Consider the following 13,724-nt stretch of genomic DNA (forward strand, 5'->3'; position numbering starts at 1 on the left):
AACAGAATTGAGGGATAGCAAAAATATATTTTATGAAACTCAAACCAAAACTGTCTTTCCAAAGTACTTTCAGAAGTGTGCATGCAAATAAGTGCCGTATAAATTCAGTTTACTGAGTCAAATAAAAATAAATACCAAGGGCCATTCTGAAGCTATAAATCATGTCATCTCGGCTGAAATATATCACAAAAATACCATTATTATTCTTATAAGACGGGAGAGTGGTGACGGTGAGCTGGAGCCAGCAGCCGGTAAGCTTAGCTTAGCATTAAGACTGGACATTTCAGCTTAGGTTGTCACACCTACACCAAACATACTGTAAAAGCTGCCCTTGGGAGCTGTGTCTATCTGGCTCTAGTGGGTAGACAAAAGACGAGTGGGCAGGGGGGAGCTGTGGCACAAGCACCATCTGTCTGGGTCAACACACTTTAACAGTTGTCCAGAGTTAGTTTAAACACTGCCGTGGATTCAAGTTCTCTCGCAAGTAGCAATTCTTGCTCTTGCAGCACCAGACAGGATTTATTTTGTCCCTGTGAGGCTTTCCGGTCCTGAGGAGGCTGTGCAGCGGTATGGCATCGAGCAACAGATCAGTAAACAGAGGGATGTAGGCTGTGAAGTAAATGGCTCGGCAGGGTGTTCAAGAGCAGGCTGCAAGGCATAATGACCAAGCTGCACCCCACAGAGAGTTGATTGTGTGTCTGGGGCTCAGTGTTGTTGTTGTCTGGTTTCAAAGGGCTGTAGTGGTAAAGCAGTACTCCTCCTGTTTACTGTGTTAGCAGTGCAGTCCATCACTGCTCACATCCAGGGAAAATTGTCATATTAGAGTCCCTCTGTAATATTGAAATGCATTGTGGGATGTTCCAGATATAGTAATTACTGCACCAGCGGAGCAGTTATCCCCTCAAAATGTTGTCTCTCTTGTGTGGGTTTGAGAGGGCATTTTCTGGACCACAGACCCTTTAATCTAACACTGACTGCCAACCAGACTAGAGCTACTGTTGTGCCTGCTGTGGTTTAAAGGAATACATCACCCCCCAAATAATAATTTGTGTATCAATTACTCACCCTGCGCTATATTGAATTTTTGAGGAAAATGTTGCTCTTCTTGCACACCTGTGGTGAAAAAAGAATCTTAAAATGGAGACAATTTTTGATGAATTAAAGTAAAGTGGAGTCGCTTTTAACAACAGCAAAACTATATCTGTTTACAAACTCTCTCACAACTCATGCAGTATAATCCAAGTCTCATTTATCCAGTCACATGCACAGTATACCTCCCAAACAACGCTTTCCAATGTAGAACTGAACTGAAAGTTATCTTTACACTCTTCAAAGCCAGGCTCCATTTACAAAAACAATCATTTTACCTTGCTGAACACGGGAGCTGTTGGTCATTGTGTGACTTTGGTGAATCAGAACCAGACGTCACACAGTAACAGAAAGTGATTAAGGTAGCAAGGAAGTACTGAGTATACACCTGTATAAACGAGACTTAGATGATACTGCACGAGTTGTGTGAGTGTTCGTAAACGCATGTTTTGATGCAGTTTGCTGTTAAATGCAGCCCCACATGATTTCAAGTGTATTTTCTTTGTTTTTGGATTCTTCATTCACTGGAGGCATTGGAGAAAACCAATTTTTTTTTTCAGGAATTCATCATAACACAGGGTGTGTACGTGATATACAAATGATCACCTCTATTGGTTTCTATGGAGCCTGAAAATAGCAATAAATGACCTTTGCACATTACAATAAGCAACCACCACAATTTTAAAAATATGTTTTTATTAAAGCTTACTGGAAATGTGGGAAAATAATCTCACCATTTTTTTTAAATATATGTAACCGGTGGACTCTAGTGATGTCTGCGTTGTGTTGATATGAAGAGGCTGAGACCGTGGAAATCTTTGGAGGCCATCTCCATTAAAACAAAATCCTCTGCCTGTTATGACCATACAAACTTGAGCCCCTACACAAATTAAGTGACACATGAATATGTTAGCATATTATACAATAAATTTAAGCTGAAAAATAAATGTATAAACATTGGGTAACACTTTAATTGAAGGTATCTACATAAGGGTGACATGACATTGTCATAACTATGACAGGACACCGTCATGAACTTGTCATAAACATTTATGACTGCTGTCATTAAGTGTCATTCGTTGTTTGTAATGACAAAGTGACATTGTTTGGGTTGTCTTGATTATGACAACTTGACATTAATCAACGTGACATTACCAGAAGTTGTCTTTGTCATGGCAAGTTGACTTTAAATTTGTTTGGGATGTCCTCATAATGACAACTTGACATTAACCAGGATAACATTAACAAGAAATGCACCTCTCATAATAAGGACATCCCAAACAAACTGAATGTCAACTTGTCATGACAAAGACATATTGTGGTAATGTCACTTTGATTAATGTCAAGTTGTCATAATCAAGACAACTCAAACAATGTCAACTCGTCATTACAATAACTGAATGACACTTAATGACAGCAGTTATAAACGTTTATGACATGTACATAATGTTCATGACAGGTTCATGACCGTGTCATGTCATAGTTATAACAGTGTCATGTCACCCTTATGTAGATACCTTCAAGTAAAGTGTTCCCAAACATAGCTTAACAGCCTTAAAACATGGAAATTACTACCAGAGCAATGTTGCCTACCTCTCCCGTGAAGCACAACAACAAAAGTGGAGAGGCAAGGCAGGAGACACCACTTTATAGTATTAAACATTCCACATATTAACTATGGAGGCCTGAGAGTGTCAGGTAATAACAACTGAAACAAATTTTGTGTAATTACAATACTTTAATTTGATAGGGAGTGATTCTATTGATAATGATATAACGTTAGGTATTACTTGTGTTATTTTGTTGGTAGCACAATGTCATTTAGTCTCCTGCATCTTTGCTACCTTGCATCAAGGATCATAATGGAAATAACTGCTTACCTTGATGTTTTTCATAGAAGTGTGTGACCTATATCAACTAAAAAACAACCAAACAAAGAAAAACGGCTTAAGATGTAGCTGGCTACGTGTCCGACAGTGACCCATCAATCTAAAATCCCTAAAACATAAAGTCATAATGTGATTTCCCAAGCTGCCTCTGTTTTACAGGTTGCTTTTGGGGTTGATTACACAACCTGTGTTATGATTTCATTACCATAAATTGTGAATATGGCACCATACTCATATTTTCCATATTAAAAAAGTAGGGCTGTGTATTCTTGGCCCCAGCTGAGGCGAGTGCACAGATTAGAGCTAATACCTTTCATCTGGTGGAAGAGCAGATGATCTTTTCATTGGCCAGTCAGACCGTCTGGACAGCGATGAGTGAGCCTGAGATGAGACTGGACAGAGATGAGTTTGTTATCTCTTAATAATGATATCAATGCATCACGTCAGCAGATAAATAGACTTGCTACTGTTGCACCAAAAAAGGCGATGAATTTATGTCCTGATGCTCATAGTCATCTGTTCTTTGTATCTACGTGTGCTCTAATTTCTCTTGCTGCCACAACGCTGTCTCCATTTTTATTTTAATCAGTCCCTCTTGTTCTGTCCTTTAGCTGTACCTGTGATAATACGTTTCTCTCCAGGCGTCTGACACGTGGATAGTCAGGGGTGGCATGAAATGACTACGTGATGGATTTGTCCATTAAAGCAAGCTGAGCTAAAACCTGTGGAGTCCCTCTGGCTGTCTACCTGCCTGTCTTCAGACGTTTCTCTCCCTCCTTCTTCGTCTCTCTCCTTTTCTTTTTAATACAGACAGACTCACAAAAACACTCTCACACACAAAACACACCACTCACTATTTCCCTGCTGTGAGGCAACAGCTGTAACATTTACTTGCTTTTAGCAAGAATAATACACCTTTTAGGTAAACAGAGGTGATCTTATTATTAAAACAGTGACTCATTACAGGTCTGCATGGGCCACTTAGTAACAGAGCGCTACAACACTCACTCAGACCTTTAAGCCATACTAAAAGTGTTACTAAGAAAATGTATGATGTTAGCTGCAGTTTAGGGATTTAGGGTAATAAGGTCGTATTTATTTAGTTTGTAATAAAACTTAAGTGCTACATAACCCTACATACGCAATATAGAAAAACCCCACTGAGAACGTACAAAGTGTCAAATATTTGTGAGAAAAGTCAGCTAAATCTAGAACTGTCTGTGTGCTTCTCTCGAGGGTCTTGCCCGAAAGTACAGCCGAGGTGCCCCGCTGAAGTCATTTGTTTTCAGTGGGTGACACTGACAACACCCAAGCTTTACCAAACCCCTCCTGTAGCCTCAATATGCCATTCAGTGGCCTGTCATGGACACTTTCTTGGATCCTCACAGAAAGAAGGTCCAAATGGATGTTGCATTTGCTGCAGTGCCATGCCGGAAAGGTGCGAGTTTCTTCCCTGAAACCTGCCAAGTAAGACATTGACTTTGAGTTGGGAAAGTAAATGAGATCATAGGTATTCAGTGTAATCCAATATTTACAGAACATTTACTGAGAAGAACCCGACAGGGGTTGGAATGAGTTCTTAACAGCATGAAAGCAGGGTGGCTTTAACAAAGCTGTGTGGTGCAAAGTAACTAAATACCAGTGTCGTAAGTACAGTACACCCTGTTATGACGGGCCAGATAGTGTACGCTATTGTGCACATATCATCTCATCACATGATCAGAGACTTGACAATGGATAACATTAACCTACAATTTAGCCAGCAATCATCATTGCATGTCTGTATGTCACAAAAAATACCAAAGAAAATGAGAAATTATTCATTCAATTTAATAATTCTACAAGTTTATTGTAGGTTTTTAGGAATAAGCATATCATTTTGTAATAGATGCTATTGCCTATTTTACAAAAAAGAAAACAACATGATGGAGATGACATGTATAGCAAAAGGGACTGTAATATAATGAGAGTTCTTCTTTTAAAACAGGCATATTTCCAAAGTGGCAATCACTCAAAAGGGCCCATTCTCCACCCAACACATTGTTGGAGGGCCCACGCTCTCTGTGCTGTACTTAAATACAGTTTTGAGGTACTCATACTTTACTTGTTTCCATTTGCTGCTACTTTATATTTCCACTCCATTGCATCTCAGAAGGAAATATTATATTTTTACTTCACTAAATGTGTCGGACAGCTTTACTTTACAGATTCTGATTATTAATAGAAAATATAATCAAGTAATACACGATGATTTATTACTACAGGCTTTATCATTAACTACCCAGCATACCTTTAACAGCTGCAACATTAAGTGATGCACACATTAATACATCAATATAATCGAATAATAATAGGCCAATATATTATTCTGAAATTGGCCTATTTTGCATAATGAGCACTTTAGCATATTGCTTATACTTTTGTAGTTTTACTCAAGTAAGATTTTGAATGTAGGACTTCTTGAGTATTTCTACGTGTTATTACTACTTCTAGATAAGTAAAAGATTAGAGTACTTCTTTCACCTGCATGAAGGAGTATGTGTGTGTATATAGCCTAGGCCCTGTTTAAAAATAATAATAATAAAATAAAATACAATTGGAGGCCGGACACTGGAGCATAGTGTCACAAGACTTACTAGCACAAATTAAAATGTTCATTCATCCCATAATTGACTTGCTTTCTGAGCTACTGTGCAATCTAATTTTGAAAGAGCCACAAGAGTTTCGGCAAAACCTCAAGGAATATAACTCAAACGTTGCCTGCCAGTGGGCTTTTAGATTAACACAATTATCAGCTCCATCCACACGCAGCAGAGCACTTTACATAGCACCGCTCAAGCTCTTATCTTCAGCAGTCAATTATAAATACCCAATTAGTCATTTTTTATGGGCTGAATGAGCCTGACCCTTGATGAGTAGGTACTAATCTAATTTCCATTTTTAAAGAAATTTACTGTACCTCCATTTTCCCAGTGGTGAGTGTTCTCCACTTTGCTTTGTTTGCCTCCCTCAGACAAACAGACAGACAGGAAAAAGGGTGAAAAGATGCTGATTGAAAAGGCAAGAGTTATAATTAGATATTTGGTGTGCTGTGTGGTGGTCTGTTGTTTGGTCTCAAAGGATGCAGACGAATTATGAATACCAAATCAGTTACATCTCCTCAGCGAGGAAACAGACTTTATTTTGCGATACATTAGCGCCATCTAGCGGACTGTCCCTTTAAGAAAGGAAGTGACGTATATTCAAATCCCTACCAATCAACAGCCGCGGCTCGCAATTCAAACGTTACCATCCGTTTAAACGAATATGATGTGTGTTACAAGGATTATATCGCTGTCTAACTTCGCTAACGCATTTTATTAATACGTTAATTTACACACCAGATAGTTTGGCGATATACACGCGCACGCGCTGGTAAGTTTTATCTTACGCTGCTTTCAAATACGACGCCATAGCTTGTTAAATTGACTTAACGTTAAATAGCATGCTAACCTAGCTAGCACGTTAGCCTAGTCGTTTGTTTTGCTGAGGGTTTTTCAGTTGTCTGCGCTGTTGATAAGTTGGATAACGTAAAGAAAAACTTTGAACTGATTAAAGGTCCTGAGCCATGGTGAAAGAACGGGTCAAGAAGAAGTCCTACCAGCAGAGTCTGGAGGACATTAAGGAGAGGATGAAGGAGAAGAGGAACAAACGGCTGGCCAGTGCTTCAGCCCCCAGCAGAGGACGGTCCAGAGGGATAAACAAAAGCAATGGTAAGAAAATGAGGCTTGTCTTGCTCAGTTTTAATTTAAGTTTCAGACACAATTATGTTGACATATATTTGCCAAAGCCACTAGAAGGGCAGACGCACATGTGCAGAAGATGTTGACATACAGATTAAGTTTTGCATTAAAGGAACACTCCACTCACAAAATGACCAGATGTAAATCAGTTCATCATGTCATGTTATCTTGCATTTATGAATTTTTCTTGTAACTGTAATTTTTCTTGTAACTTATGCCTTCACGGAAAACAGAAAACATATTGATTTATTGATTGACTGGGGACCACAACAGCAGCAAAACTATATCAAAGGTTTAAACATCTGGTTACAAACTCTCACACAACTCATGCAGTATAAACCAAGTCTTACTTATCCAGTCATATGCTCAGTACTTTCCTCGCTTTTTAGCATAAATCCATGTGTTTCTGAAGTGCTGAGCATAGGACAGGATACATGAGACTTTGATGATGCTGCATGAGTTGAGTGAGAGTTATTAAAAGGATGCTTTGATATGGTTTTGCTGTTGTGAAATGTCTCCAGTCAATCAGTGAGTCAATAAGTTGACGTTTTGCGTGGAGGCATGTAAGAAAACAACAATTTCTTGAGGAATTCAAGGCAATGTGGCATGACTTTTTGATTTTGAGGTTTTGGCTTTGATTTGCAAGTGGTCGTTTTGTATGTGAAGTATTCCTTTCAACAAGCTTATTTTACCTTTACTGTATATTCTGTTTATTATCTATTTTTGCCACTGTATCTGTGTATATTTGATAGGTTACTATATATTTTTTTGAACTATATAATATATCTTTCTACTCTTGTAAGGAGCACCTGTAATGCCAACAATTTCCCCCCAGGGATCAATAAAGTATCTCTGATTCTGATTCTGATAACATCCATCCCATGTTTTCTCCCAGTGGCTAACTCCACCCACACCATCCTGAAGGGTGTCCAGCTGAACAACAAGGCGCTGGCTGTAGCCCTGCAATCTGAAAAGGAAAAAACAAGACAGGCCAATGTCGTGATCCTGCAGCTGAAAAGGGAGCAACAGGCCCTGTTCCTTCACCTACTTCTGCTCAAGAAGAAGCTCAAGGAGCAGGAAGCCCTGGCAGCGAGCGCTTCAGAGGTACACCTAGGAGACCTCTGTGGTCTGTCCTTTGTTGATTTACTAATCAACAAGTTTAGGGGTAAAGAATTTTGAAATGTTGCGTTCCTCTGTAAAGGAAATATTTTTTTTCCCTGTTTTGTTTTAGACTAAACCTCCGAACACACTTGTCGAGCCCAGCCGCCAGGTGGATTTGGCAAGGTAACTTTTTAAAAACAAAAATTCAGTGCATAAAATTTGATAACATTCTTTTACTGGAGTGTTATGACTAAGACGATCTGTTATCTCTCTCTCCATTGCAGGAGAAAGCGGAGCAGCCAGAACCTTGATGAGCCCTTTGTGTGCAAAGCCTCACCAATTTGTGCAGGTACACACACATACACACAAACCTACTAGTACTATTAGTGCTCTAATATTGATGATAATGAATAGTCATAATAGTTAACTTATTGTCAGCTGAGTACGTTCATACCATTTTGTAAATAATTTGAATATACAGGTTGTTCTTCAGATTATTGAGTTGACTAATTCTTTAAAGAAATAGGGAAAAAAGTGAAAGAAAAAAATCTAGTACGTCTCAAATTAATGCTGACAACCATGGAAAAAACCCAAGGCACTCCATCTTCAAATGAAATAGTCTAATATATTTATTCTTTTAGCAATAAACTATTGCATGTATCCAGAAAAACTGAACTGTTGTAATGATAACTTTTGACTTTATCTTTCTTTGATAGACCCTCAGCCCTCTGAGAAGACTGCACCATCTGACAAGCAGGTTGCCTTGCCATCGACAGTGGGTGTGAGGCGTCGCCATGCAGATAGAAGAAGCAGGAGGAGGTCTGAGCGCCTGCAAGAAAATTGGGCGTTAAGTGAGGGGAACCCCACCACATGCTTGGGTCCTTTAATGGCAAGTCCTATTCACAGTGACAGTGTTATTACTAACCAGCCACAGCAAGGAGCAGAACCAGATTTAGTAGACACTGCTGACACTGAGGAGATTCAGCATTCTACTCCTGAACCTGCCCCATCCAAAAACAGCAACAGCAACCAGCAGAAGCCCAGCAGGAAAAAAGCCCAGCAGCAGCCCCGTACCAAACCAGAACCTGGGGCACGGAAAGCAGAGAGAGGCCGCAAACCAGAACGTGCCCCATTAAAGAAACCTTGGGAAAATCCCAAACCCAGAGCTCGCTCCAAGAGTCGGGACCGGTCAGCCACACGGGCCAAAACAGCTCCTTCGTCACAGGGGAATAAGCTCAACACATCACTGGGATTTAATGACACGTTTGACTTTGACTGTGAAGAGACGGTTCATGTCACACCGTTCAAAGCCAAGGCCGAGGACAATCAGCCGTCCACGCCCATCAGCGAAGAGACTCCACAAACTGAAGCTGTGGTTTCCAAAAAGACTGACTCAAGCTTGTCATCATCATCTTCTGAATCAGAGGACAGCCTTTATGTCCCTCAGAAGAGCAGACGGAGACAGGCTTCCCCTGACAAGACCAAAGTGATCACCACACGAAGAGGCCGGCCCTCTAAAGTCGTCCATCAGAAAGAAAACATCCCTCCGAAACAGGAGATCTCTGGTGAGTTTTTAGGTTTGTCCTTCCTAACTTCAACTTTATGTCTAATTCATGGTTTATTAGAGTTTTTATTGTTATAATTAAACAATGTATTTCATTGTCTTGTATTTTGTAGTCTTTAGAGATCAGGTGTCAAGTCCCAAAGCTGTAGAGCCTGAAAAGGAAGAAGCTCATCGCTCCCCTGACTCTAGCTACTCTAACAGCCCTGACCCAGTTATGTTGGCACAGGAAAATCACCAAGGTGAGACACTGTTCAGCAACACATCTGCTTTGTGTCTCTCATAATAGACTCAGGTCCTAATGCGTCTGTGGAGACTGAAAAAGCAAACAAACATGGTGCTGATATGCATTTATGTAAGGAAGCATAATGCATTCATTTAAGAAAAATAAATGTTGCCAGGTTTTTCTGAATTAACAAGATCTCAGAATTCTGAGATACGTTTGCATGGGGGAAAAAAATCTGCTCTTGTTCCTAAATAAACAAGATAATCACGCAAATTGTTGTTTTTTTACATCATCTAGTTAATTAAGAAAAACAAGCAGAACGTTTTTCCTTTCTCAAGTGAATGAATTACGTTTCCATATTTATGGGCTGTCTTCAGCATGTCTGCCTATTGAGGCCAGAGGCTTTTAAAGTTTTTGTACCTAAGGCACACCAAAGGGCACGTCAAAATCTCAAGGCACACCTGTATTTATAATGTGTGTTATCACTCTTATCACGACATAAGACAATAAAAATAAGAAAAGCAGACAGGTAGCTTTTGTGATACTGTCCACCGACTGTTTTTATTTCTCTCCCTTCTTTCGATGGTAGCCCGTCTTTGCTGGTGCTTTGTTTAATTTGCTCCGTACAATTAAGAGATCCATTGTCCCACTCATGGCTTTCTCCTTTTTAAATGTTATCATTCCTCACACTAGCTGCCAGTCAGGGCTTTTGATGTGACACACTTAATTCCACACACAAATGGCGACAAATAGGTTCACTGTAAAGGTTTTTTTTAATATTAAATTAAACTAGATTTTTAGCTAGAGTTTGCCTTTTTATTAAGAAATGGGTGCGCACAACATACTGACACAGTCAAGTAAAACATTCATTCATAACTTCTTGTATAGGTCCAGTTGAGTATTGCAATAATAATGTGTGGTTATCACGAAATCCCACGGCACGCCACGGCACACAACTTGAGAACTACTGGTTTAGGCAATAGTAATAAGCAACAAAAATTTTCCCTTTATTCACAACTTGGTCCATCGATTTTATATATTATTGTCCGTAATGTATTGTCCTTCCTTTAACACTGGATGAGTGCTCAAAGCTACATCATGAAAACAATAATTACTAACCATTATTCTGAAAATGATAAGACGTATGAGGTCATAAAATGAAGTGCTTGCCTTCAGGCAGAGTAATATCAAAAGATACTATTAAGACATCCATCTGTTGGCCAGACGTGTCAAACAAGGAGCTTTTAGTCCGTCGTAATCCTGTTGAATGAATAAAATGTGGTCTGCATCAACTAGTTGCGTCTTACGAAATTAACAATATTAATGACGCATAATCAAAACTCTAATTTTGTTCTTCTCCTGCGTAATGTATTATAACTTAATTGAGGCACCTCTTTGCTCTGCTGATCTTGAGTGCAGCCCAAACAGCTGGCTTAGTGTTATCCTCTTGGCTTATGATGACTTAACTCATTTGACATTCTCTGTGACCTATAACAAAAACATCAGGGTGAATTGTTTAGAAAATTGTTGCATGGCTTGTTTTTGCTCTTGAGTGTCTGTTTTTGCTGATAATAATTTGTGTTTGTTTGTTTTTGTGTTTTTCAGAGCCTGACAGAGGGGTTATTGTGAAAGATTCTCTGCTGCCTGTCAGTCCTCTGGTTGAAGCTGAGATGATGAGAATAGACAGTGTCCTGTCCAATTTTGGAGATTCCTCTGGTGAAGTTCCTCCTCTTTTACCCCATCAAACCCCCCAGAGGGTCAAGACGTGCAAGAAACGTATGTTTAGTCACTTACCAAACTTGCTTTTCGAAATAAAATCTCTCAGTATGACTGCTTAAAGTTGAGCTTCACCACAACATCAGTAGGCACTTGGGAGGCTAGTTCAGGTCATGTTTTCATTGTATTGTCACTTCACAGTGCATTAGCTTCCTTTACACTCTGACTCCTCACTGCTGTGTGCACATGAACACACAGCTCCTATTTCTTTTTCTTGCTTTTGGATCACATCTTCCCTCACGTTTCTACAGGTGGGCTTGGTGTAAGGACAGCAGGGCGGGGCATGAGTCTGTGTGATGTGACCAATCTGTCCCCTGCAGCCTATCGCAAGTTCTCCTGTGGTGGCTCACGTCCCTCCGATGCCCGATGTTCCACCCCTGTTGTCGCTCGCAAGCGGCGTTGCACCATGGTGGTGGACTACAAGGAACCCACGCTAAATGCGTAAGTTCACACACCGATGCTGTCCTTACTGTAAATGCTTTGAGATAATTCACATTTTACTGTATGTGTGCTCAACAATTCAACTGTCATCTTGACAGGAAACTGCGGCGTGGAGACAAGTTCACAGACTTGCAGTTCCTCCGCTCTCCTATTTTCAAGCAGAAGTCCAGCAGGAGGTCTGTGCAGAAATCAAGGAAATCCACGAGCACCCAGCAGCCATATGAGAAATACAATGAGTCATTTGTTGGATGTCGCTGAAGGCAGCTACCTTGTTGACTGTTGGCTGGCATTGTCAGTTTTGTGTGAAGTGATCATTTTGTTTGTCACTCTCATGGTTGTATTTTTGTATGTGATGAAGTACAACTGTAATCAGTTTTTAGATGCTGTTTTGTGACTTTATTCTCTGAAATCTTCTCTTTTGCATTTCTCCTGTTTATCTCGACCCAAATGTATTGATGGCCAGTTGTATATGTCACCATCTTACTTCAATTCTGGATGTTTTTATTATGAGATTCTGAATGAGTACATATAGTATTATTGTCATCTAATAAAATTTTATCTGTTTTATCAATCCTATTTTCTACTGTGATTTAAAAATGTATGCTTTTTCTTAATTTTCTCTATTGCATTTAACCACAGGTTTATATTAATGGCGGTGATTGAGTGACGATGAAATCAGGGTGTCCGTGAGGTCATCATGTATTTAAAAGTTGACACTATCGAAAAAATACCGAAAACTATCACTGAAATTTTTCAGGCCGAACAATATTATTAGATTTTTTATTGCATACTATGCTATGATATTTTTATGGCATGCTATACTGTACATTTTTAGTGGCACTATAATGTTTCATCACATTTTTACTGGACAGGCCAGCGATGACATTTTCTTGCATACAATACTATGACATTTTTTGCATGTTACACGTGATTTTTTATGGCATTTTTATTTTTACAGTATTCTATGATGTTTTTGACATTTTTATGGCACACTACACTATATGGTGAAATGATATTTTATCACATTTCAGGTCATACTATGGCGTTTTATCACATTTTTTAGGTTGTATTATACTATGTTGTTTTATCACATTTTTTGGTCATACTATGTCGTTTTTTTTTCTCCACATTTTCAGGTCATACTATACTATGTCGTTTTTTCACATTTTCAGCTCACACTATGTTGTTTTTTCACATTTTTAGGTCATACTATACTATGTCGTTTTATGACATTTTCAGGTCGTACTATGTTGTTTTTTCAGATTTTTAGGTCATACTATACTATGTCGTTTTATGACATTTTCAGGTCATACTATGTTTTTTCAGATTTTTAGGTCATACTATACTATGTCGTTTTTCCAGATTTTTAGGTCATACTATAATATATTGTTTTTGGTTTTTTTTTCATTCTTTTTTTGGTCATACTATACTATGTCGTTTTATGACATTTTCAGGTCATACGATACTATGTTGTTTTTTTCAGATTTTAAGGTCGTAGTATACTATGTCGTTTTTCCAGATTTTTAGGTCATACTATAATATGTTATTTTTTTCTTTTTTTTTGGTCATGATATTCTATGTCGTTTTATGACATTTTCAAGTCATACGATACTATGTGGTTTTTCCAGATTTTTAGGTCATACTATACTATGTCGTTTTGTGACATTTTCAGGTCATACTATACTATGACGTTTCATCGCATTTTGTGGTCATACTATACTATAACGTTTTATCATATTTTTAGGTCATACTATACTATGACGTTTTATCATATTTTTAGGTCATACTATACTATGATGTTTTATTGCATTTTTAGGTCATACTATATTATGACATTTTATCGCATTTTTAGGTCATAG

The 13,724-nt window shown here is 38.8% G+C and overlaps 1 protein-coding gene across 1 annotated transcript; it reads left to right on the forward strand.

The window, feature by feature from the left end:
• The first annotated feature begins 6,253 nt into the window (after positions 1–6,253).
• Positions 6,254–12,436, forward strand: sgo1 (shugoshin 1). The gene is made up of 10 exons (XM_033636608.2): positions 6,254–6,392; positions 6,576–6,730; positions 7,656–7,864; positions 7,992–8,044; positions 8,146–8,210; positions 8,578–9,426; positions 9,539–9,664; positions 11,254–11,424; positions 11,676–11,865; positions 11,964–12,436. The coding sequence occupies exons 2-10, from the start codon at positions 6,586–6,588 to the stop codon at positions 12,121–12,123; spliced, it is 1,968 nt and encodes a 655-aa protein (XP_033492499.1). The 5' UTR covers positions 6,254–6,392; positions 6,576–6,585; the 3' UTR covers positions 12,124–12,436.
• The last annotated feature ends 1,288 nt before the right edge of the window (positions 12,437–13,724 follow it).

The sequence above is a fragment of the Epinephelus lanceolatus genome, chromosome 16, assembly GCF_041903045.1.
Source record: "Epinephelus lanceolatus isolate andai-2023 chromosome 16, ASM4190304v1, whole genome shotgun sequence".
Classification (NCBI taxonomy): domain Eukaryota; kingdom Metazoa; phylum Chordata; class Actinopteri; order Perciformes; family Serranidae; genus Epinephelus; species Epinephelus lanceolatus.